Source organism: Pipistrellus kuhlii, unplaced genomic scaffold (genome assembly GCF_014108245.1).
Source record: "Pipistrellus kuhlii isolate mPipKuh1 unplaced genomic scaffold, mPipKuh1.p scaffold_m20_p_2, whole genome shotgun sequence".
Classification (NCBI taxonomy): domain Eukaryota; kingdom Metazoa; phylum Chordata; class Mammalia; order Chiroptera; family Vespertilionidae; genus Pipistrellus; species Pipistrellus kuhlii.
This window is the reverse complement of record NW_023425515.1, coordinates 34,232,759-34,259,327: the sequence shown is the minus strand read 5'-3', so window position 1 is coordinate 34,259,327 and position 26,569 is coordinate 34,232,759. Positions and strand designations below refer to the sequence as shown.

The following is a 26,569-nucleotide window of genomic DNA, read 5'->3' as shown; positions in this document are numbered from 1 at the left end:
TTATAGTACCTAAAAGCCAAAATATGATAAGCAAACAATATCACATACAAAGAAAGGGAAAGTGAAACAACAGTTAAAATCCCAATTTATAATACTCTTTGCCAATTTAGTAAGAACAAGCTGAAATAAGCTGATAAGAGGAGAATGGGTATTAATTATGTAAATGGGCAAGTCACAAAAAAATAAGTTGTAATTTTAGTAATATATAAATCCTCTTTAAAGTATTAGACATTTACTACAATTTGTTTTTAACTTTTTTTCTCTTCTCACTTTGTATCTTGAATATCCTTTCTCATCAGAACATAAAAATCGATTTCATTTTTTAAACATTTGCATAAGGTATATGGCAATTTTGGGGTGGGAGCTTAAATGGCCTGTGGTAAAAGGAGCACAGGGTATCTGCTTAATATAAGAATACATTTTTGAAGTTACAGAACACCACAAGTGGAAAACAGGTTTTTCAATTTGATAAGTACTCATGGGGAAAGAAATCTTATTGGTTACACAGAAAACAAGATAGAATTCCTATAGGAATTCAAAGATTGAGATATATAGTCAAAAATAAGAAGGGGTGAGCTACGGACCCTAGCTAATGACTCTGAAGATGGGACAAAATTTCTCTTATACACCTTTCAGTTCCCTCACAGAGAAAAGTTGAAACCATACACATATATATACCTGCAAACTTTCCATTATAATTATTAAATTTAAAACCTCTTCTGCCAAGCCAGCATGGCTCAGTGGTTGGGCATAGTATGAACCAGGAAGTCACGGTTCGATTCTTACGTCGGGCACATGCCCGGGTTGTCAGCTCGGTACTCAATGAGGGGCATGCAGGAGGCAGCAGATCAATAATTCTCTTTCATCATTGATGTTTCTATCTAACTCTCCTCCCTTCCTCTTTGAAATCAATAAAAAATACTTAAAATGAAACAAAAACCTTCTTTTTCTGCCTGGGGCTCTATTCATTAAATCATTATCAATCAGATGATAAAATGCTTTTGCTAATTCATATTTTTAAACTCCAAAGGTAAGACTGGTAGCAATACTGTGAATAAGGAACCTTTCCCAAAAAGCCTATATAAGCCAAAGTTCCAGAACAAAACATCAAAATCTAGTTCACAATTGGAGAGGTAGGTAGCTCTGTTGTCCAAAACATAAAATGTAAGTTAAAGTAAAATTTTAATGTTTAAAGTGTGGATCAATGTATCAGAGATTGCTTGTTGTGGCTTAGAAATCTGCAGAAATGCATGAATCCCTCTGAGGACATCCCTACTAACTTCATTAAGAACACATCATCCTAGACTAGAAAAATTCCTTTGACTAGAAAGTAATTATCATTTCAAGTCCGACCATTACTTTAGATTTTTAAAAAATCCACAGACTTCTTTTAATTGTAATCCATTACAACCCTAAACTTAGATTCCTTATAAGGAAACAAACTTTAAAACCTTACTACTCAGCAAACTACTAACAGAAACTGGACAGCATGAATTCTTAAAGTTTGAGTGGAAGCCCAGATCCAAAACTCTTCTTACACTCTTTCTCAGGATCACTGTTGTGAAATTTAGAGACTTTATTTTTCCACTTATTTGGCACAACAGTGAAGTACCCATTGTTTCATGCCTTCTCCAAATATTAGTTGGTGGCTTAATTACAGAAGCAAAGGTGATTAAATACTGTAATCTACAAACTGATTAGAATAAATTCTCTATATATCAGGCCCTATATAGGGCCTATCTGACTGGGTTAAGTCTCCATGTTCCCCAACTCATTAGGTAAAGTTTACTGTTGTGGATAAATGTGAATATAAAGCATAACTCGTGAAATATGAAAAGTTTAATAGCATAATTTATACAAAATTTGACTCATGTTTTTGTTTTCCAAGAATGGCCACAATGGATTTATCACTTGTTACCCTTTGATCAATTATCAGTTTATTTAATGATTCATCCTCTGACCATAGTCTACCTTCTCAGCCCATCAATACTAATGATTTAACATCTCTGAAATCAGAATACCTCTTACAATGATATCTTAGAAAAGCTGATAGCCATATGACAGTCAGGATATAAATAGAAGTGTTACTGTTTAAGCCTGCTCAAAGCCTTGGCCAGGAGTTCAACTGGTTAGAGCCGTGGTCAGCAAACTGCGGCTCTGGAGCCACATGAGGCTCTTTGGCCCCTTGAGTGTGGCTCTTCCACAAAATACCATGGCCTGGGCGAGTCTATTTTGAAGTGGTGTTAGAAGAAGTATTAGTTTTAAACATTTGGCTCTCAAAAGAAATTTCAATCGTATTTTGATATTTGGCTCTGTTGATTTTTTTTTAAAATACATATATATTTTATTGATTTTTTACAGGGAGGAAGAGAGAGGGATAGAGTTAGAAACTTCGATGAGAGAGAATCATCAATCAGCTGCCTCTTGCACACCCCCTACTGGGGATATGCCTGCAACCAAGGTACATGCCCTTGACCGGAATCAAACCTGGGACCTTTTCAGTCCCCAAGCCGAAGCAATCCACTGAGCCAAACCGGTTTCGGCAGCTCTGTTGAGTATGCCAACCACTGGGTTAGAAAATCATACTGATATATCAAGATTTCAGGTTCTATTCTTGATCAGGGCACATTCAAGAATCAACCAATGAATGCATAAATAAGTGGAAAAGCAAATCAATGTTTCTCTCTCTCCCCCTTCTCTAAAATCATTTTTTTTCTTCAGGAAAAAAGTATGCTCAAACTTGGTTTGCCTTTAATTTCCTTTGACGCTTGACAACATCTTGACATTTCATTGAGTAAAACAATGAAGGACCATTCTAGAAAAGACTGAAGTTTCTTACCAGAAGGTTGTTCTACTGACGCCTTCTGATAAAATCAAGAAAGCACCAGCACTAAAAGTTGCAAAGTGGGTAAAAAACTCTTGGAAGAAAATCCTGGAGATAATTGAGGAAAGCTCTTTTAAAGTTTGCTTGCAACATCAATGCTCTCCATGGCACTGAAGAAGATATTGTAAAAAGAAACACAATCACCTGTAAAGGTGTTTTAACCAAATTAAATTTAACTGGTTTAAATGTAATGCTTACAATAAAATTCCAAAAAAGACTACCTCTCAGCTTAATTGGCAACATTTCCACTTAATGCCTCTTACACCTGATGTCATTTTCGATACAATGAAGTTGTATGGATCTTCCACTAACTTCCCAAATGGAAAAATTAACCTAGTATTTGGACTCTAAACCCAATTTCCAACTAGAGGCATCTCTACCTTTGGCTTACTTTTACACCTCCAATCTACATCTGTTGTCCTACTTTACACTCTACACACATATGATCCGATTTACAGGATTAAAGAGAGAAAACTGAATATAGCACAACAGGTCTCTAAGAGCCCAATCATTAAGGCATTCATTGTCCATAATAAATTAAACTCTCCCATGCATATAGAATGGCACTAGCTAAGGACCATCTTTGAAATTTGATAAGAGTGTGTTTTTTAATTCAGGTGAGAAACTACTACTAGGTTGAGAAAATGGGGGCTTCCCAGATATAAGTGGTCATCATAACCTAAGCAATCTATATATATAAAAGCTTAAGCGACCAGGCAGTAGCTATGATGCATACTGACCACCAGGGATAGATGCTCAACGCAAGCAGGGATACCACAGGCATGGAAACATGGAACAGACGAATGAATCTCAGAGGGAAGAGAAGAGGAGGAGATTAATCAAAGATTTTACTATAGTATATTGTATACTAGAGACCCAGTGCTCCAGGTGAGGTCCCTGGGCTTGGCCTGCGGGTATCGGGCCAAAACCGGCTCTCCCACATCCCCTGAATTGCTAGAGGGGGCAGGCCAGGCCAGGAACCCCACTGGTGCAGGAATCCTAATTTTGTATAAGTCTCAATTTGCAAACACATGAAGCATCTTAAAGGAAGGTATTCCCCAGGCACTTAAAGGTATGCTAGAGGTACTTAAAGCTACCCCCTCCCGAACCCCCAATAAATACCATGGCAAATCTTCCTGGAGCTTTTATATGACACAATTTAAATAACTTATAAAGTAATATGTTTCTGAAATATGTATACAGTTAACACATAAATAACTCATCAATAGGGAAAGGGGAAAAATCAATTAAAAGACACTATAATATAGTGGGGTTTCAGACGGAGCTCAAATCCACTATTTATTTACCGTATTTTTCGGACCATAAGACGCACTTTTTCCCCCCCAGAAGTGGGGGGAAAAAGTCCCTGCGTCTTATGGTCCAAATATAGCCTACACATATACTTTAAAAAAAAAGTTTTTTTACTTGCCCAGCTCTGTGTGGTCTCTGTGTGCTTGCCCAGCTCTAAAATGGTTCTAAATGCTGCTGTTTACTTCACAGGGTTGATTACATGTGTTTATGACTGTGATGTTGGGTTTTAATGCACATAAAATATTTTAGGACACTATTTGTTTCAGAATCTTTTTTTCTTCATTTCCCTTCTCTAAAAACTGGTGCGTCTTATGGTCCGGAGCGTCTTATGGTCCGAAAAATACGGTATGTGGTAGGTAAAACAAAAGACAGGGCCCAGGACAGTAAAATAAGGAAAATAAGACTCCTAACTCACTTATTTGCCCAAAAGCAAGTCACAATGTCCCACTTCAGGACTCTATGGTCTTCCCAAAGCACCTGAGAGACTTTTTGGGGCAGTTCTCAGCAGATTCTATAAACTCTGAATGAGACCCAGCTTTCTTGGATTTGGACATCCTCCTCCCATCCCAATCCTATAATTGAAGATTTGTCTAGAGAGAGCAAATACCAATTCATCCACATCTCCCCACTTCCCATTAATACACGGTGCTAATACAACTGCCTATATTCAAAAATAAGTCTTGATGTAGTAAATATAAAATGAATGAATGAAACACTATAAGAAAACCTAAACATAGGATGTCTTAACCAGGACTGGAAACCTTGAAACTTTAGCAGGAAAATAATAGTTCAATACTAGTATATAAAAATAAAAATAAAAGTTCTCTATGTCCAGGGATACCAGAATGTCAACAGATAATAGATGTGGAGGGGAACTCTTTACAATAAATGACTCTTGCCGAGACCGGTTTGGCTCAATGGATAGAAGGTCAGCTTGGGGACTGAAGGGTCCCGGGTTCGATTCCGGTCAAGGGCATGTATTATACCTTGGGCATATCCCCAGTGGGGGGTGTGCAAGAGGCAGCTGATCGATGATTCTCTCTCATCGATATTTCTAACTCTCTCCCTTTCTCTCTGTACAAAATCAATATATTTTAAAAAATAAATAAATGACTCTTAAGCAATCTCAAAAAGAGACAGATGATATCCCAATAAGCAAATGGACATGACAATTTATGGAAAAGTAAATCCAGTGGCCAACATATATTAAAATTCACAAGTGGGGATCTTCAAGTCAAAGTTCCAATGAGATAATCCTTTACATCCGACAGGCAAAGATCAAAGATTATAAAAGAGCTGACATTCACTGATGGAAGAAAAAGGAAGTGCTAAGCCTTTTTGGAAATTTAATGTTAACATTTATTAGAGCTAAGAAAATAGTTCCCTTCTACAAGCTATCCCACTCTTTGAAATCTATCCAATGGAAACAGGTATGTGGAGTAGCAAAAAAAAAAATGAGAACCAAGTGTCTACTAAATGGGGAATGACTGAATTTCATGATAATTCTTACTGTGAAACAAATAACCATTAAAACATAATTACATTCCAAGTGAAAAGTGCCAAGATATAGATTATCTTCTTTTTATACAGTATGGAAAAAACAAACGAGTATCTAAATGTGTATTTATATACTATTCTACTGAGTATGTAGACAAATCAGATATGATGTATACTTAGCTATATATAGATTACCTAAAATGAAATGGGGAAGAAAGGATATCAAGTGGTGAAAGGAAGCCAAGAGAAGGAAAATAATTACAATAAAACACCCAGCTGATGTGGCTCAGTGGTTGAGTGTCAACCCATGAACAGGAAGTCAAGGTTTGATTCCTGATCAGGGCACATGCCAGGGTTTTGGGCTCTATCCCTAGTAGGGGGTATGCAGGAGGAAGGATCAATAATTCTCATCACTGTTGTTTCTATCCCTGACTCCCTCTCCCTTTCTCTCTCAGAAATTAAAAAAAACAAAATGTATTTTTAAAAATTACAACAAAGCAATATACTTACGTATGTGTAAAATTATACGTTATGTATGTATAAATATTTTTAGGGTTGTCAGCGTTTTTCCCTTACAGCATATAATATATACATTACTACTCCGCACATCTTTAATTTTTCTATCTCTAGGGACCTCAAATCTACTTTTATATTTTTTAAATATGTATTTTATTGATTTTTTACAGAGAGGAAGGGAGAGTGATGGTTAGAAAGATCTATCAGTTGCCTCTTGCACACCCTCTACTGGGGATGTGCTCGCAACCAAGGTACATGCCCTTGATGGGAATCAAACCTGCAACCCTTTAGTCCACAGGCCGATGCTCTATCCACTGAGCCAAACCAGTTAGGGCTCAAATCTACTTTTAAATTAACAAACTTGTTTTATGTTTACAACACTTAAGAGATCTAAGCTGTTATTTGATTCCAGTAACAAGCACAAACATTCAAAACTGCCACTGCAATTAGTCTTACTCCTGTGTTTATGTCTAATTCCCCTCTTCTCTAGATCACATCTGTACTAGAGGCCCAGTGCAGAAATCTGCACGGGTGGGAATCCCTCAGCATGGCCTGCAGGACTGGGCCGAAACAGGCAGTCCGACGTGGACTGCTGCTCCTTGCCTGCCACTCCTGCTCATCCCAGCCTCTGCGCCTCGCCACCAGCTCACGCTGTCAGTCCTCAAAAGAGGCAAAGTCACCAAAGCAGCACTGGCCATCTGTGAGCCCTGACCTGGTGCCCATCCCAAGGATGGTGGGGGTGTGGCCAGGACTCAATCAGCCCACTGGGCGGGTGGTGGGACAATCTTGCAGGCCTGGGATCCAGATCCATTCCACTGACATTCGCCCTGGTTGTTGCAGAGCATCTAGGGAGGGGAAGCAGCCATGGTGCCCAAGGTCGATTTCCAGGAGGCCGGAGATGCCAGTCTGTCAGTGCCTGGCCCATTCTCTGGAGATTGGACCTACAGGACTACTGAGTAATGAGTGGCTGCCACAAGGCTGGTGGACCGCTGGGATGGGTGTTCAGCTGAATGGCACTCTCACTGTAGGAGTGCAGTGACCACCAGAGGGCAGCATCTGCCTCCTGTTGGTCAGTGCGCATCATAGTAACCAGTTGACTGGTCCTTCGGTTGCTTAGGTTTTTATATATGTAGATACGGTCTAATTTGTATAGGAAACACCTTCTGCAGTTAACAGTGCCAGTGAGTATGCTTTTATGATTCACCATTATCCCTACAATGGTGCAGTAAAAAGGACATTGGCGTTTGTTTCTTAGCTGCATGTGCACTGCTGCACTGACCTGGTCCTTACGTGTGGAATAAACACCTTCCTCCAGTCAGGAAGACTGTGGGCATTCCCTCAATATCTTTTTAATTGTATGACTGGATATGATTAAAAGTACATGTATTTTGGGAGGCAGTCAAATGAACATTTCTGTAGGTATTTCATAAAAGTATTTTATTAACTGCTCTCAGCTGTTACATTCTACCAAATATTGTCTTCATTCCCTGAGAAAACATGTTAAAATATCCTGTTATAATTACGGTTTTTCAAATAAATTTTGCAAATCTCTTTAAAAAGTAAAAAGTAGCTTCAAACAATAGACTTTTTAAGACAAACTAATCTATAAACAAATTATTTTAAATCAATTTACACATTCCACAAAAAAAATCAGCAGCCGAAACTGGTTTGTCTCAGTGGATAGAGCGTCGGCCTGTGGACTGAAAGGTCCCAGGTTCAATTCCAGTCAAGGGCAGTACCTTGGTTGCGGGCACATCCCAGTAGGGGGTGTGCAAGAGGCAGCTGATTGAAGATTCTCTCTCATCGATGTTTCTAACTCTCCATCCCTCTCTCTTCCTCTCTGTAAAACATCAATAAAATATATATATTTTTAAAAATCTGCAAGTTTACTAATGTTATATGTAAATTATTAAATCATTACGGAAAAAGTTATATTAAGAAAAAAAAAGTTATTCAAGGTAAGCCTTCAGCATTCTTTAGTATTGAACATAAAAGTGTAGTGTTCTAAATAAAATGACAATGAAGGTATGAAAATTTCATAAGAATGTCTAAGTACCTACTAATGCTTGCATACCAACAATGTTCTTTGCCTGTTAATTTCACAAGTTTGTAACATCCAACAGTTCGCCTTAAAACTGAATGATTTAGTGGTTCCAAATGGCCATCCAAAACTATTATGACTTTCCTATTGCAAAGAGTTGAAGTTCCCACTAGTTCTTTCTGTGTACATGAACTTGACCAGAATAGATACCGGTAACTCCTAAAAAAAAAAGGTCAATTTAAGTTGTCTACATCAAAAATTTTAAATGAAGTTAGTTTTATATACATGCAATGCTATAATGTATAAGTCCAACAATATATCAGACAAGTGTCCAAAAGTCAAGAATAACTGATTTGGATTGAAGAATCCAAGATGGCTGCACAGGTAAACATCTACAGCCGCACACAAGAATTTCAATAAAATACAACTAAAATATAAAATGGACATTACCCAGAACTACAGGAAAGTCGACTGACTGAAATTCTACAACAAGAAGCAAAGAGAAAACCAGAAGCAAGAGTGGAGGAGCTGTAAAAACCTAAGGTACGGAGACGTACGGAGACACGCGGCACACGCGGAGAGGACAGAGCCGAAGAGGAGGGGGCAGCCGAGTGCGTGGCTGGCGTTCCCTAGCAGGAAGGAGATAAAAGCTCTGACTGTGCTGGGCCCCAGTTCTGAATGCTCTAAACCCCAGTTCTGGGCCAGACCCCGGGGACCCAAGCTCATCCATAGGGAGCTGGGCTGTAAGGCGGAAGGAGGCCCGGGAGGCGCGCACATTGTGCAGAGAAGGGACGGTTGGCTGTGCCGCGGGATTGCCCTGGCGGGAAGGAGACAAAAGCTCCAGACTGCTCTGAACGACACCTCCAACCCCACTTCCAACTGAACTGAACCCCAGTTCCGGGCTCATTGGGGGAGAGCCCAGACTGTTTGGTAGCAGGCAAAAATCGAGGGCACCTTTCTCTCAGAGGTGCTTGCAGCGAGTACTGAAGGACCCTGGGGATTACTGAGACTCAGGAACCGAATAGGGCGGGGCTGACAGAAGCATGTTCCTTTGTCAACAATATGTATAAACTCTATTAGTTATTACTGGAAAAGACTCACCCTCCAAAAACACTTAGCAAAAGGTGTTGAAGCTACAGTATGAGACAAAACAATTGGTATTTAACTCAGATTTAATGTTGGTTCAATTTTTGCCATTCTTTTAATAAAGGGATTTTTATACACCTAAGTATACATGCTCAGAGTAACAAATGCTTAGTATATCTTTTGTTTTGCTTGAGCTGTTTTAATTTTATATTTTTGAAGATTTGGTCCTAGAAAATTTAATAACCATCAAAACAGTTTTACTATTTGCTAAAGATCTGCCAAAAAATCTTCTAAACATAGTCAATAACATTGCAATATCTATGTATGGTGTCAGATGAGCACTATACTTATTGACATTATCACTTCAGAAGGTATATAAATATCTAAACACTGTAGCACATCTGAAACTAATATAGTATGATACATCTACTGTAATTGGAAATAAAACTTTTGTTAAGCTCTGGCACCCTAAAAAAAAAAAAAAAAGGTTACGTGGCACAATTACCACCAAGAAATGTCACATTAAAAAAAGTTTCATGCTGAAACCAGTTTGGCTCAGTGGATAGAGCGTCAGCCTGCAAACTGAAAGGTCCCAGGTTTGATTCCAGTCAAGGGCATGTACCTTGGTTGCGGGTACATCCCCAGTAGGGGGTGTGCAAGCAGCTGATCAATGATTCTCATTCATGTTTCTAACTCTCTATCCTCTCTGCAAAAAAGTCAATAAAATATGTTGGGAAGAAAAAAGTTTCATACTACGTATGCATATATAAAACTAGAGGCCCGGTGCATGAAATTTGTGCTCGGGTGCAGTCCCTAGGCCTGGCCAGCAATTAAAGCGCAAGCATCTGGCATGGAAAAGGCAGGTCCCAGCTGACACCCCCCCCCCCCCTTGGACTCCCATTGCACCCCTTTCCACCTGAGTCACGTTGCCTGAGTCCCCATGCAGAGATGCAGGAGTGTGGCCAGATGCTGTGGCCCGGGGTGCAGCATGAGCCTCTGAGCTGCTCAGTGGCACCACACAGAAGCCGGGGACAGACAGACAGACAGACAGACACACACACACACACACACACACACAGACACAACGACAACAGCAGGCTCTTTCCCAGTGGGCCTCGCAGACTGGACCCTGCGGTCCTGGGGGCTGTGGCCTGGCTCACCCAGAAGAGGCCACACATGTGGCAAGGTGGGCTCCTTGCAGGCACCTGGCACCTGAACATGGGGAGAGGCCTGGCATCCCAGGGGAGGGAAGCAGAAGTGAGTGAGCTTAGCAGACACACCGCATTCTTACCACAACTCTGTACCCATCACTCCCATCCCCAGATGTCATTAGTCTTACGCTGACTTGTTTGGTATGCACAACAGGAAATATTTTGCTTTCAGAGAACAACAAAAATAGGTTTATTTGTGTTGCACTTATTAATTTGTGCAATTATTCAGAGTCTGGTAAGTTAATGTTAAAGAAAAAATAATTTTTATTAAAATGTTCTATTTTATGTTAATGATTACTCATTTGTTTCAGCCCTTTGTACTCAGCATGTCTCTATCGAAATAAACCGTTTCTATGAAAATTGAAGCTTTTGTTTTTTTGCAACCCACATAAACTTAAACCTTTTTTATTTGGCCCGTGTTAGCCTTTGAGTTCGACATACTTGTTTGTAAAGAGATTTTTTTTTTTTAATTTTTATTGATTCCAGAGAGGAAAGAATAGGGAGAGATAGAAACATCAATTAGAGAGAATCATCAATCAACTGCTTCCTGCATGCCCTCTCCTGGGGATTGAGCCCAAAACCTGGGCCATGTGCTCTGACCAGGAATTGAACTGTGGCCTCCTGTTCATATGTCAATGCTCAACTACTGAACCACAGTGATGTGGCTAAAAAGTAGATTTTTATAAAGTGAAGACACAGCTAAAATCATTTTTTCAAGAATCCTCACAATTCAGTCCTCTTGATTTCCACTGTATTAATTAGTAATTTATAATCTATACATATAAAAGCCCAGAGACCAGAATGGCGGAATGATCAGAACGACCGGAAACACCAATGGCTATAACGTGCACTGTGGTAGCCAACCAGTCTGATTCAGAGTCCCAATCGGCCCCCTCTCCTCCTGGCTGGCCCGGCCCCCAACACCCCAATTGGGGTGGGGTCAGTCGGCCAACTGCCCATGGCCCCTCACTCCCACCAGCCTGGCCCTATGGGTCCCCATTGGGGTGGGCCAGCCAGACCCCACCTGTGCACAAATATATGCACTGTGCCTCTAGTTAAAAATAATAGGATAAACCATAATATATTTGTACTTACAAAAAAAAACATACTTAGTGATGACAGACATCAGGCTCTCTAGAGTCTGAAAGATCAGTCTGACTCTTGAATCAGCCTCCTATTAATTTTATGGATCTACATTCACTTATTGCCTCAGTTTCCTTAATTGATAACATGATCTCCACTGTGAATAAAAGGACTGAGATAAATTCATGTAAAGTACCTGCACTATCTGACAGTTTGCATGCTCAATAAATAGGTGTTATTGTTGTTAGAGCTAGATATGAACAGAACCTAGCAGATTCCACCACTCCAATGGTCTCATACTGCAATGAAAAAAAATCAAGGTCTCACAACAAGCCAGTACAAAAATTAGGGGTCAGACATGGAAGATGGAAGGCATATTGCTCTTCCCACTAAAGCACATGTGTCAAACACAAGGCCCGCGGGCCAAATCCGTCCCGCCAGGCCTTGCAATGTGGCCCGCACCGCGCTGTCATCACTGCACTCCGCTGCCTTTCCATCACAATGACAGTTTATGACTGTTCAGTAAACCATTCGGCCCGCGATTTAGGCTGGATTTTAGATTTTGGCCCCTTCTCTGATTGAGTTCAACACCCCTACACTAAAGAAACAAAAACACAACAAAAACTAGTTTGCTACATCTTTAACATTGTGGTAGTTATCTCGAGTTATCTGGTCCCATGTCTGCCCTGTATTTGTAACTGAAATGTAAGCTCACTACTCCAAAATTTCCTTTGAAGAACTAATATTATGCTCAACAAGGCAATTGGAAGTGAGAAGCCCTAGAGTTAAATCTCACTTCAACTATAGTGTTACTTGGACAAGTTAATCATGTTAGTTTCCTAAAATGTAAATAAAATGGGGATACCACATACCTCATGGAATCCTTGAGAGAAAATCAGGAAATACATGTATAAGTGACACAGAATATCTAGTCAGTAACAGGAACTCACGGAAAACTATTACCTAACTCATAAAAGGCACATAAATATGGTGTTGGAAGTATGTTGTTGCAAAAAAAAAAAAAAGTAAAATATCGAAAAAAGCATGCTTTCTATAAGTAAATAAAGCGAAGGCCTTGGCAATATATCTCTAGATAGTTTTATTAGTTTTTTTCAGAGTTTCCGTAATCGTGCTGTTCTTATAATATAAAAACAAAACTACAGGAAAAGTATTTAAATTTAATTTTTAAAAATTGTTAGTTGGCCCTTTCATTTAGTTAAGTCTTAGTTCTTTTGCACTTTTATAAAAATCACATTTTAAACACGTGAAACTCAAAATTATCTTTTAAATACCTGGAATTGTATATTTTTAAGTGTCCCTAGTATTACTGACAACCACCACTTTTTCATCAACTAATCTCCATAAAGAAATCAACACTAACGTATACTAACTTTGAAGTCATTATACTCTCAGAACACAACTCCTTCACTATTGCCCCATAGGTCATCATCATTAGTGACGCAAAACTTGTATAACTTTATCAAATTTCATTTTAATATTAAATTAAGCTAAGATAATAAAATTTTGAAATATACTTTAAAATTTGTTTTGTAGTCAATTATACAGTCAAAGAACAACTCACAAAACTCTAAAAGTACTTAGTTCTATTTCTATAGAGAAGGCATAATATTTCATTCAACCATCTTAGAGATTACACATTGCCTTGGAACACCATGGAAACTTTCGTCTATACGAGCCAGAAATTGAGTGACTTTCAACTTACATTTAAAATTATATCCTGCCCATAGGCAACTTTCAATGTTATTACAAAGCTTAATATCAGGTACACCAGTTAAAAAAAGCATCTCAATGACCCTAAATAGGCACAAGGTTTTTGGGGACTGGTAGGTAAGGGAAATGTTCTAAAATAAGGTTGTGGTAATGGTTACACAACGCTGTAAATACTCTATCATAGATTGCAAATTCTAACTCACAGCTTTAAAAAAAAAAAAAAAAAAAAAGGCATCTTAAATGGCTAGTAGTATAAACCCTAAAATACCATGCTCCAGGTAGAAAAGGCTATAAAAGCAATTTCCATATAAAAATGACATTTATCAAGCGCTTAATTAACTTATCTTCTATTTGTTCCAATCCCCATAGATTTATAAGGCTGCAAATAAAGTATCAAGTCTTTACCTCTAACAATAGATCCACTGTTAATTTATAATAAAACACAGTCCTGACAGGGTAGCTCAGTTGCTTTAGTCATAGGGGTGTCGAACTCAATCAGAGAAGGGGCCAAAATCTAAAATCCAGCCTAAATCGCGGGCCGAATGGTTTACTGAACAGTCATAAACTGTCACTGTGATGGAAACGCAGCAGAGTGCAGTGATGACAGCGCGGCGCGGGCCACATTGCAAGGCCTGGCGGGACGGATTTGGCCCGCGGGCCTTGTGTTTGACACATGTGCTTTAGTGCATCCTCCAGGTACCTCAAGGTTTCAGGTTCCACTTCTGCTCAGGGCACATAAAAGCAGCAACCAATGAATGAGTAAATAAGTGGGAAAACAAATCGATGATTCTCTCCCTCCCTCCCTCAAAAAAGTAAAAAAGATACAGAACATGCTAACATTTGTGTTAAGTATTTTTTTTGGGGGGGAGGAGGAAAGATATCCTAATTTATGGTAAAATCTTCAGCTACTCACTGGTTCCAATATTTGTGAAATGAAGTTTCCTGGAGGAAATCTTTAATCTATGTCTACAGAGTACAACTTCAGGCAGAATGATATTACTACACTAATCCCATGACTGAAGTTCCTCACTGGCAATTCACATCTAATCCTCAACCAAGGATATTTTTTTTCATTGATTTTTCAAAGAGTGGAAGGGGAGGGGAGAGGGAGGAAAAGAGAGAGAAAAACATCAATTGGTTGCCTCCTGCAAGAGCCCAGGCCAGTCAGGAAATCAAAACCAAAACTGAGGTACATGCCTTAGACCAGGAATTGAAACCTTGACCCTTTGGACCACAGGCCCATGCTCTAACCACTGAGAAAACCAGCCAGGGCCACTGGCAATTCACATTTAGATCCAAGTGTGTGTCTGTGCATATGGACGGAAGGGGAGAAAAAAAGGAAAATCGGTCACCTATACATTGAAAAACACAACTGAAAGAAAAAATACACCAAAATGTTAGCTGTTATTCTCAAGGCAATTTCTGATCAGTTTCCTAAATTCCCTAACCATGCATTATTTAAATTAGAAAAAAAATACTTTAAATTACTGCTACACTAAATGAAAGAAGTCACACTCAAAATGCTATAAGGTGCATGATTCTATATACAAATAGGACATATTCTGAAAAATTCAAAACTAGGGAATAGAAAACAACCTAAGAGAGAGGTTGCCTACAAAGGGGGATAAAGGAAATTTGGGGGATGGTAAAACTATTCTATCTCTTCATCCTGGTGATGGTTACACAATTGTGAGCATTTATCAAAGCTCATAAAGTTGTGTTTAAAAAGGTGAATTTTGCCGAAACCGGTTTGGCTCAATGGATAGAGTGTCAGCCTACGGACTGAAAGGTCCCGGGCTCGATTCCGGTCAAGGGCACGTACCTTGGTTGCGGGCACATCCCCAGTGGGGGGTGGGCAAGAGGCAGCTGGTCGATGTATTTCTCTCATCGATGTTTCTAACTCTCTATCCCTCTCAATTCCTCTATGTGTAAAAATCAATAAAATATTTTAAAAAAAAATTAAAATTAAAATAAAAAAGGTGAATTTTACTATATTCCAATTAATCTAAATTTACGTAGTCAAAAATAAAGTGCTTGTGTGTTAAGCCAATTTTTCCAAGTAGGAGAAAAAAAATAAAATACTGGGGACCCTGAATTCTTTCAATCCCCTCATTTTACACAAAAGAAAACAGACCCAGAAAGGTCTGTTCAGGGTCCATTCCTAAATAATGGTAAGCTGAAGTACAGACCTAAGAATTCCCATTTATTTAACTTCAAATCCAGGACTTCCTTCTACTTCACCATTCTCTCTTCTAGAAATTTTCAGAACACAATTTCCACAAAATGCATGTACCAGTGGATTATGGCAAAAGTAAAATTAAAATGTCCAAATGCAATTATTTTAGTACATAAAAACACGGTTAGGGGGTCCTTCCCAACCTTTGCCAAAGAACCACTTCTTTGTTAGGTAACACCGAGTAACTTAATCAAAGTCTAAGTAGAATCTAGCAGATAGGTGGCTAAGGCTCAATAATAGGTACCATTAGAGTTCCAAAGTAGGGACATTTGACTTATTGTGACTTTGATACTGAGAAGCCAAAGTAAGACTGTAAACAGTTTTTACTAAAACTTTCAATGATGATCATAAATGAGTTGTAGGAAAAGAAATGAAGGCTATCTTGTGTAGCAAACAACATAGAGTATACTTACCCGTATTTTCCAGCATATAAGACGACTTTTGAAACGAAAAAAGGTCAACCGAAAATCGCAAAAGACCAAAATTGCACAAAAATTACCTGCAGATCTTGACGGCAAAGTAAGTCTGTTTTAACTGTAAAATTAGGGGGTCGTCTTATACGCTGGAAAATACGCTAACCAAAAAGCAATGGTGTTCTACCATCTACATGCTGCAAAATAATTTAAAACAAAATAGTCCTTTTCAGTATGGGGGGGGGGGGGGGGAGAGAAGCATGCCTCCATTACACAAGAACTGTGGGATCAAATAGTGAGAAATTAAAACTTTTCCATGAGTGAGGGAATACTGATGCAAAGCTTACCAACCTTACTTTACCCTTGACAGAAAAAGTATGGTAGCCCATTCATTCTTTGTGCCTTCTGCCTGCACTCATAGATGCAAGCTCTAGGTTTCGATAAGAACAGAAGTGAATGAAGTAGCTACTCCAATTTTACTTAGGTCCCTTTGTCTGACACTAAAGTTTGTTTCTTTACTGACCGGTTTAAGAAAGAGGGAGAAAACATCAATTCGTTGTTCCTTTTATTTATGCATTCATTGCTTGGTTCTTGTATGTGCCCTGACCTGGGATGGAAGGAACCAGCAACCCTGGCAAGTTGGGAGGACCCTCAACCCGACTTAACCATCCAGCCAGGGCCTGCCTGACACCAAGTGTTACCCCTAGACTGCTGATATAACTCACTAGCCATGCATTAAAATTTCTTCCCAACGCACCACTTTTACTTTGTCCATCACCTAAGGCGGTTTAAAGTTGTCCAAAGCATAGGGAGATCCTTTTAGACGCCAACTGTGATTTCCTTCCCACTATGCCATTACAGGTGACAGTAAAAAACAAATCTACATAGCTAATCAGTAAACCGGGAAAGGGGGTGGGGGTGGAGGTGGGGGGGGGGGGGGAGAAACTCGCTGAAAATAGGAAATGTTGACCACCAAATAAAGTAAAATTTCGTGGGGTAAAAGGTTCGCCGGAATGAAACGCGGTGTGAGTAAGCCCTGTGTCAGGAGAGGGCCCCTTCACAAAAATAGCCAGAGCTCTCAAGCATTTGAGACGCCGGCTTAGGGAGGCTGACTGACAGACAACAGCTGGGGAGACTTTGTAGTATTGATCTTGTAACATCCTGGCATACTTTGGGAGAAGGGAGGACTAGGGGGAGAGGAGACCCGTTACAATGGCACAACTCCACCGTAAAGGATTTCATGTTGAGCGACGTGACCCCCTACTACGCTCGGAGGCCCTACTAAGTTCTCTCCTGCTCTAATCCCCGCAGCAATGAATCTCCTTCCTCCCCGTGGAAACAAACCAAAAACAAAAAACAAAACAACAAAAAAGCCCTCGTGGGGGGCGAGGGGGGAGAAGAAAAAAAAAACCACACAAAACAACACCTTCCAAAACCACTGGGCACTGGCCATCAAGAACACGGTCACCTCCCTACCTGTTTCCCTGACCCCTTTCCCATTTTAAAATCATACTTTAAGGCCGGGAAGTCTCCCCTTTTCTCCCTTTACTGAGGGGCTCCGGCGCCGCCCAATTTCCCAGGCCGCAAAAAAACAGGGGGGAAAAAAAAGAAAGAAAGAAAAAGACTTTAGCCCGCCACATTTCAAGGGATTCATTCTCGTTTTCTCCCTTCGACTCTAACCCTCAATGGAGTCCCCGCTTCTCCTGGAGACGCTCAAGTTTATTAGCCCCCCATCAACCCCAGGACAAAGGTGGATTCCGCGGATTCCGCGGCGCGCCCCCCCGCCCCGGCCCCGGCCCCGGCCCGGCCCCGACCCCCGAGAGGCGGGGCGGGAGGGAGGTCGGCGCGGCCGGCCCGCGGGGCGGGAGCGCGGCTGTGACCGCACAATCCCCGCCGCCGCCCCCCGGACCCCGGCCCGCCCCGCGGCGCTGGGCCTGCTCCCTCCCGGCGCTCCCGCCGCCCGCGGGGACCCGGCTCCCCTCCCCGGCCGGCCCAGGCCCGCCCCGGCGGCGGCGCCCGCGGGGAAAGGTCCGCGAGGAGGAGAGCGCAAGCCGCGTCCGACGTTTGTTTCAAAACATAACGGAGCCCCGGACCCCGAGACCGTTAAACCGCGGGCGGAGGGGGGAGACGCAAGGGAACCCCGAGAGGCCTCCCTCGCGGCGCTGCTCGCCCGACCACCCTCGCCGACCCCCAAACCTCACCCGCCGGCACCACCGGGCCTCCCCCACACCCGCCCCGGCCGCCGGGACACCCGACAAAGCGGCGGGAGGGTACCTTGTAGAAAGCCCCGTTGGAGCCGCGAACCTCCACCGTCAGCTCCGCCATGTTGGAACCGCAAAGGCCGCCGGGAAGGGATTCTAGAAACTTTCCAGCCAGCAGCGGGGCGGCGGGGGCGGGGCGCGCCGCAGGCGGGGGGAGGGGCGGGGAACGAGGGCGGGGACCGGAACACCCCGCCCCGCACCCCTGGGGGGTCTCTCCGCGCGGCCCCGGCTCTCCCCGTGCGAGCCCCGCGGCTCCTTACATCACCCGCCCGGGGCCTGCGCGCCGCCGCCCGCGCCGGCCGCTTCCTCCGGGAACAATCGCCGACCTTTGTTGACCCGCCCCTGCGTCCCCGCCCCCCGCCCGGCGGCCCCGGGGAAGGAGCGCCCTGCCCCTCCCCGGCCCCCGCCGGCCCCTCTCCTCTCGGACCCTCTGCTCTCTGGAGTCTGGTCCCGCTACTCGTTGCAAGTGCGGGAGCCCGGAGGAGTTGCCTCCCCGAGAGGGGAGACTAAGAGCGACATGGGGGGCTCCACTCCCCCGCTGACACAAACTTTCCAGGGGAGAGGAGAGCCTCAAAAAGGAGCCTACTACGTGCTCCAGATTCTCTCGCCTATCTCTTTAAAAATAAAAATAAAAATAAATCGGTGGCTGCTCATGAGCCGGATTCCGCAGTCCCACACCTGGCACGGCTCGGCCCAGCCCTCGCCCCGCGGGGGAAGCCCGCTCGCGGTGCAGCTGGGAGGTGCCCCCACCTGCGGCCGCACGTGGCCCGCAGCCGCGGCGGGAGGCGGGGGGCGGGAGGCGGGCAGGGGGACTGCGGGGAGCGGGGACCACGTGCGCCCCCGCTGCGATGCTCTGGGAGCGTCCACAGCTAGGGTCACAGCAGAAGCAACTGGTTAGGCTGGCCCACCAGAACATCTACACCAATTCTGCAAGCATGATGATGGAGATACATTGAATTACGTTAACACTATAAAAACTTCCAAAACGAGATCTTTTACAACTAATGCTAGGACTCTTTTTATGTGTATATTGTATTGTCATTTTTGACAGGAAATTTCTTTAAAAAGGATGCTTTCCTGGACCCCTAGACTCTCAAGGAAATGCCCACTGGCCCAGTCTTTCTGGGGGGATAAGAAGGGTGTTCCTAAAAAAAAAAAAATATATATATATATATATATATATATATATATATATATATATATATATATATAATATTTGATCAGCACTTCTAATCTCCAAAAGTTTTGGTAAAAAAAAAAAATGGTGGCTGCAAAAGTGCTCAATATTCTATTACTATGTACAGAATGTTTTTCAAAAATGTTGATCATGGTGAAGAAAGCGACCAAATTAAATACCATCCTATTAGGATTCTTCAGAATTATAATGTTCTAGTTTGCTTCCCCCCCCCCCCAACAGCCTTATTGAGATATAATTCACATACCACACAATTGATCTATTTAAACTGTAAATTTCAATAGGACTAAATTGGAGCAAGAGCATATCCTTGGGTAAGGATTAATAAAAGTCTCAAGAAAATGAAGCAATTCGTGCACATTCTGTTCAGTTTCTGTTCTCCTTGGAGGTATATGGAACATGGGCAACATAGTCCTTTCTGTACGTTATCTGTCCTAGGTGTGAGGCGTGGGGTTGATCTGGATCTGGGTTCAGCAACCTTGGTGCTTGGGTTCTGGCCAGGAAAGAATTCAGAGCCAAGACCCAAACTATAAGAGAACATTTATTTGGTAAATGACAGAAGTAGAAATAATTCCTAGAAGAAATGGGCTTAGGAAACCAGTAAAAAAAATAAAGAGCCCTTGGAGCTTGGGAGTGAGGAATGTAATGGTAATGGGGGGGGGGGGGGGGGCAGGTAGAGAGGGAGGGGAAGGGAATCTTAAAAGAATGGGAGAGCCACAGGCATGGGCCTGTTCCCAGGAGGGAGAGCACACTGGGTTCTCTGTCCTAAGGGTTTTAAGGATGGAGATTTTAGGGGAGGTCTCAGGGGAAGTTTTATTTTTATTATCTTTATTGATTTCAGAGAAGAAGGGGGGGGGGGAGAGAGAGAGAGAGAGAGAGAGAGAGAGAGAGAGAGAGAGAGAGGAACATCAACATCAGCGATGAGAATCATTGATCAGCTGCCTCCTGAACACCCGCTACTGGGGATTGAGCCCACAACGTGGGCCCTAGCCCTTGGCAGGAATCAAACCCTGGAGCCTTCAGCCCTCAGACTGATGCTCTGTCCACTGAACTAAACCGGCTAGACTCTGAATTCCAATAATTATAGGTGGTGGTTGTTCCTTGTGATTAAGCCCCAATCCCAGTGGTTGGCAAACTCATTAGTCAACAGAGCGGCAAACCACAGCTCACGAGCCGCAGTTTGCCGACCACTGGGCTAAGGCCTAGCAGTGTTTCCCAAACTTCTCTCATGATGAGAATCACCTGGTGGAGTTGTTAAAATGCAGATTCCTGAATCCCAATTAAGAAGTGCTAAACTAGAATTTTTGGGAACATATAGGTAAATATGTACCCAAAAAATTTGGGAACATATAGGTAAATATGCTCCCCAAAATTCTAGTTTTTGGGAACATATAAGTAAATATGTTCCCAAAAATTCTAGTTTAGCACTTCTTAGTTGGGATTCAGGAATCTGCATTTTAACAACTCCACCAGGTGATTCTCATCATGAGAGAAGTTTGGGAAGCACTGGCCTGGGTAAAAATCTTATTAGAAAATTCAGCAGCTTTCCACGTGCATCCTTTCAGGATCTAGGTCTCCACTGATTGATTCGTCAGCACCAGGGCATTAGTCAATGCAGCTGGTCCTGAGGTCAGCCATGGGGTCTCTTGCCTGATTTTGCTGTTTTTCTGGGGTAGAGCTGAAATGCAACTGAAGCCTAGATGTTATTATCTCTAGGGAAGAAAGGCAGGAGGTCCAAACTTCATGACCAAGGTCATCCTTGCGGGGAGGTCCCATCCTACAATTGTCCTCTGCTAGGCATCTAGGGCTTTCCACCCTGCTGACCTTCTGTACCTGGCCCATCATCCTTGCTCTGCTTATGTCTGCTTAACTATAATACCTACCACCGTAGTTGGCAATCTGTGACTCGAGAGCCATATGTGGCTCTTTGGCCCCCCTGACTGTGGCTCTTCCACAAAATACCACGGCCTGGGTGAGTCTATTTTGAAGAAGTGGCGTTAGAAGTTTAAGTTTAAAAAACTTGGCTCTCGAGAAATTTCAATCACTGTACTGTTGATATTTGGCTCTGTTGGACTAATGAGTTTGCCGACCACTGTCATACCACATACCAAAGTTTGGATTTATCATTTAGGTTTCCGAAACTAAACAATAAATGTGAAACTGCTAAGGGATAAATAGTACAAATTATTAAGAAAAGCAAGGAAATAGTTACCTCTTGGGATGGGAAAAAGAGTTATCCAGCTAGCAGGGATATTAAAATAGTTTCTAAGATACTGGTTAATATTTCATATATTAAGCTAATGGGTATTCATTCTATTATTATTATTATTATTATTATTATCCTTGTCTAGACTGCCAAATTTTTATATAGTTTTCTGAGTACATGTTATACCTTAAAATTTTAAAATATTATTTGTAAACTTTAAAAAAAATCAACATTTTCAATTTTACTATAAAATTCTTTGTATTTTGGATTAACTGCTTTTGCTAATTTTGACTATATCTAGGAGACATTTTGAAAGATAACTGCAGATGATAAATGCTTTGTAGTATTTTTAAAATATATTTGGGATAAGTAAAGTTACTTTGAAACACAGATGAAAATTAATAGTGTTTTTTTCAAATTTCAATATAAAAGAAATTTCAAAGGCAAAAAGATGGAAATAAATAACTTTAAAAAATTATACTATTCAATATTTTCGAGTTATTAAGACAGGAGAAGGAATTGATTTTATGAAACATATTTTTAAACAGGCCATATCATTTCAAAATGATATGAACTGTGCATCAAAGAAAATTATTCTAAAGCTCTATAAAGCACGGCAGTACCACAGTTCTGGTCAATTGTGATAAGAGGAAGTGGCGAGGCGACTATAATCTGCCTGTGAATTTGATTAAAATTGTTTTGCTTTGAATCTATACTTGGTGATATTTAGAGGAAGATAATTCTGTATAAAAAGCATTAAATCAGGTAGATGCAATTGAGCAAATAGGGGAAAGAAGACATCTGCTCTAATTGAGGGTAGATAGAACTCTTTGTTCTTAGATTTGTTTGTTTTTCTTTTGTTTTTCATTTTGTTCCTCATAAAGAAGCTAATGATTTTTTTAAAAAAAGGAGTTTCAGTAATAATACTAATGACACACTGCTGCAAAGAAACCATAAGTTCCTTGGCCAGTGAGGCTCAGTTGGTTGAGTGTTTTCCCATCCACTAAAGGTCACCAATTTGATTCCTAGTCAGGTCACAGATTGTGGGTTTTGTCCCCAACTGGTTTACATTTCTCTCACACATCAATATTTCTCTCTCTCTCTCTCTCTCTCTCTCTCTCTCTCTCTCTCTCTCTCTCTCTCTCTCTTCTCTCCCTCTTCCTTCTTCTGTCCCTCAAAAATTAATAAAAATGTATTTTTAAAAAATTAAAAGAAAAGAGAAACCATAAGAGCAAGAGATGACCCCTAACTGGATAGAGCGTCGACCTGTGGACTGAAAGGTCCCAGGTTTGATTCCGGTCAAAGGCATGTGCCTTGGTTGCTGGCACATCCCCAGTTGGGAGATGTGCGGAAGGCAGCTGATTGATGTTTCTGGCTCTCTATCTCTCTCCTTTCCTCTCTGTAAAAAAAATCAATAAAACATATTAAAAAAAAAAAAAAAAAAAAAAGCAGGAGATGACAAGGAGGGTGCATTGAATTCAATCCACTGAAAAAAAAGCTAGATTCTTATCCTTAAATAAGGTTTATCTTCCTCTGCGAAGTATTATTAGATATAGTGGTAACCAAATACATATTTGTAAGGAGAGTAAGATTTTTGAAAAGTTTAGTGTGATTTCAAATATAACTGATAGTTATAAAAATGGTTTTTTGCTCATTCATCAATTAAACATTTCTGGAATATACACAACATTTAAGTATTTCCTAAATGTTCAGTACATAAAGAGCACAAAAAGTCATAGTCAATATTTTTTTTAAATACATTTTATTGATTTTGTACAGAGAAGAAGGGAGAGAGAGAGCTAGAAACATCGATGAGAGAGAGTCATCAATCAGCTGCCTCTTGCTCACCCCCTATTGGGGATATGCTTGCAACCAAGGTACATGCCCTTGACCGGAATCAAACCCAGGACCTTTCGGTCCCCAAGCCGACGCTCTATCCATTGAGCCAAACCAGTCTTGGCCATAGGCAATATTTTTAATCCTCATATCCTGTACATGGGTATATGTTGAGTAAAATTTTAAAAATTATATGAATTCCTCATCTTCTTTCAGGAAGTGAAGTGTGGGAGAAAAGAGGAGAAAAGGGAGATAATGCTTGGATCCTCAATTTCCTTTGAATTCCCCAATTTACTAATTAAATTGTGTATAAGCTTTAGTGTCAAGATAGTAACCATAAAACTTATTCACAAATCATATTGTTTGATTAAATGAAAATTGGCTTGTCATTCATCATGAGAAAGACCAAATTATATGTAACTTCACTTAGGAAACCTTGAGGATTTTTTAAAAAATTATTAATGCATCCAAGCAGTCTTGATATTTTATTTAAAATTTTCTTATAGATTTGTTTTACTTCCTTTTCTGATCCTGCCTTGTAAATTCTTTTCTACCAAGGCCAGAAAATAGACATATGTTTTGCTTCTTTAAGTAAGGAATCATCTTCTTAGGGAAAGGCTGTCTTTGGTAAGATGACATCTTTGGAGAATAATATGTAACTAACAACAACTCAACATGTGTTATAACTAAAGTTTATCTTCTTGATCTTTATCCAAAGACACTGGTTTTCTAGGCAAATATATTGTGAAGGCATTTTAATGATATTGTTTTATTATTGTTGCATTTTCTATGCAAAATGTTCATTTTTTTTTAAATAAAGCAAAATGGGGCTTATTGAAAATATATTCCAAACAAGGGGTGGGCCAGTTGAAAGAGAGAGAGAGAGAGAGAGAGAGAGAGAGAGAGAGAGAGAGAGAGAGAGAGAGAGAGAGAATATGTCTGGGCTGCTTATATGGCAAATGAGGATAAAGTTCATTTTTTTAAGTAGTAATACTTAGTAATGAAAATGAACTTTAGTAAAATGGAGAAAAAGCTCAAGCTTTGACATTTCCTTCATTCTACAAGGATTTATTAGACTTTTACTATTTTCCTAGGCACATGTGGGATATAATGGTGAGGGGAAAAAATCCTTGTTACCTAAGAGCTTTCATTTTATCAGACAATGAAGGTGACTAAACCAGCAATTACAATAAATGGAGAAAAGGTTCCAGATGGGGAAAAGGACTTAGTTCTTTTAGAGCCCAGAACAGAGTATCTCTCTATATAAAACCCTAATATGAAAATAGACTGAATGGAAGAATAACCAAAAAACTGGATGCTATGACATATGCTGACCACCAGGGGGTGTGCGTGGATCATGGTAGGCATCAGCCTCAGTGGTATGGTGGAGCAGGTGAGCGGGGCTTTAGATCAAGGAGGATGCTAGTCACTGTTAACAGGAAAGCCTCTGGTGGTTACAGAAAATTCTTTGCTCCTGTGTGCCATAGGTCTGCCCAGCACTTGCACCAGCTGTCCGCACCAAAGCCGCTGCTTGACCCAATTGCTTGGCGCCATCCACAGGTGCAAGCTAGTGGCTGCTGGCTCCGATTGCCCCAGAGGCCTGCTCCACCTCCTGTTTCTGAGAGGCAGCGCATGGGAGCAGCGGTGGTGGGAACACTGCCAGCAGACAGGGGAACTGGGCTGTGATGAGAGGGGCCGGGTAGGGGGCACAGAGGATGGGTAAAGCCCCGCATGGCTGTTTATGTCCATGAGTTTCAGTTTTATATCCCACATATGAATTAAATCATGTGGTTCTTAGCTTTTTCTTCCTGACTCATTTCACTTAGCATAATATTCTCAAGGTCCCTCATGTTGTTGCAAATGGCAGTATTTCATCTTTTCTTGTGGGCTGAGTAGTATTTCCTAGTACATATGTATCACATCTTTATCCAATCCTCTATGGAAGGACACTTTGATTGCCTCCATGTCTTGGCCACTGAAAAAAACCTTCTCTTTCTGATTCCTAACTCCACAGCAAAATTAATCATTCTAACTTGCCCTAATGCACCCGTGTTGCATAAATTCAAAATTTTAGGCATGAATTCAACATTTTCAATATCAGTTTAGTTTATAATTCATAAGATAGAACTTCTGATTTGAAAAGATAAAAACAAAAGTCAACTTAATAAAAAATATAGAGAATTCCAAAAAATATGTCAACTATTTGATTTTACCAAGAAACTTTTAGAAGAATCATATGTAAAAGCATCAAGAGCATTTTGATTCACTTTAAAATATTTCCTTACTTCCAGGAAAATGGGATTTTAAAATGTGGAGTGCTTAACTGGCAAGTATTAACATTTTAAAATAATAATATTAAATAGCAAGAATATTGATTGCTTTATTCTAATAATGAAGAAGTCATTCTTCACTAGTGTTATTTTGACATTTTGTAGTTAAATAAATTAAGGAAAAAAACCATACATGTAATGTACAAAGGAAATATGTGTTATATAGGTATATGTAACATATTTTAACATATATTATATAATATATGCAAATATATATTTCAGAATCCAAGATTAGCAGAATGAAAGTTGAATGAATGTATGTCAGAATTTACCTTGATATATGCAATAGTTCTCTATAGCATAATCTATTGTATTCAATAGGAATATAGCTATGGTTGTTATGGGTGTGTACTTAGAAATTAGTGTTTTCTTCGGTATAATTGACAAACTACAAGGTATATACAGCATTCTGAAACTTCATAGTATTACCCAAAATCAAATGCAGGTGAAATGTATCCTGTAGCAGAAAAAATCTTCAAGTATACATTTAAGAACATTTAAAAATTAAAGCTGATTGAAACCATACTATGAATGGTACAGTGTTTCATGTACATATCTGAGACATTTGAAAAATACGTATGTGCTCATAAATAAAAATTAGTGCCTTCTATATGTGGAACAACATAAGCCACCTTTTTGATAATGGAAAATATTGCATAAAATATATGAGTCACCCTTGTAAGAAGGGAATCAATTTTTAATTAAAGGGAGATTTTGAAGTAGTCACTTTGC

The 26,569-nt window shown here is 40.6% G+C and overlaps 1 protein-coding gene across 9 annotated transcripts in view; it reads right to left on the bottom strand.

Moving 5' to 3' along the window:
• Positions 1-18,426, bottom strand: part of FXR1 (FMR1 autosomal homolog 1) — a 72,146-nt gene extending 53,720 nt beyond the window's left edge. For 6 of the 9 annotated variants that reach the window (XM_036443676.2, XM_036443677.2, XM_036443678.2 and 3 more), the window contains exon 1: positions 18,284-18,425. In XM_036443676.2, coding sequence (XP_036299569.1) covers positions 18,284-18,334 — 51 coding nt within the window. In that variant the 5' untranslated portion in view covers positions 18,335-18,425. Of the gene's footprint in view, positions 1-18,283 lie in introns of all 9 variants that reach the window. The other 3 variants (XM_036443675.2, XM_045583717.1, XM_045583718.1) reach the window with 1 other exon arrangement.
• Positions 18,427-26,569: the final 8,143 nt, after the last annotated feature.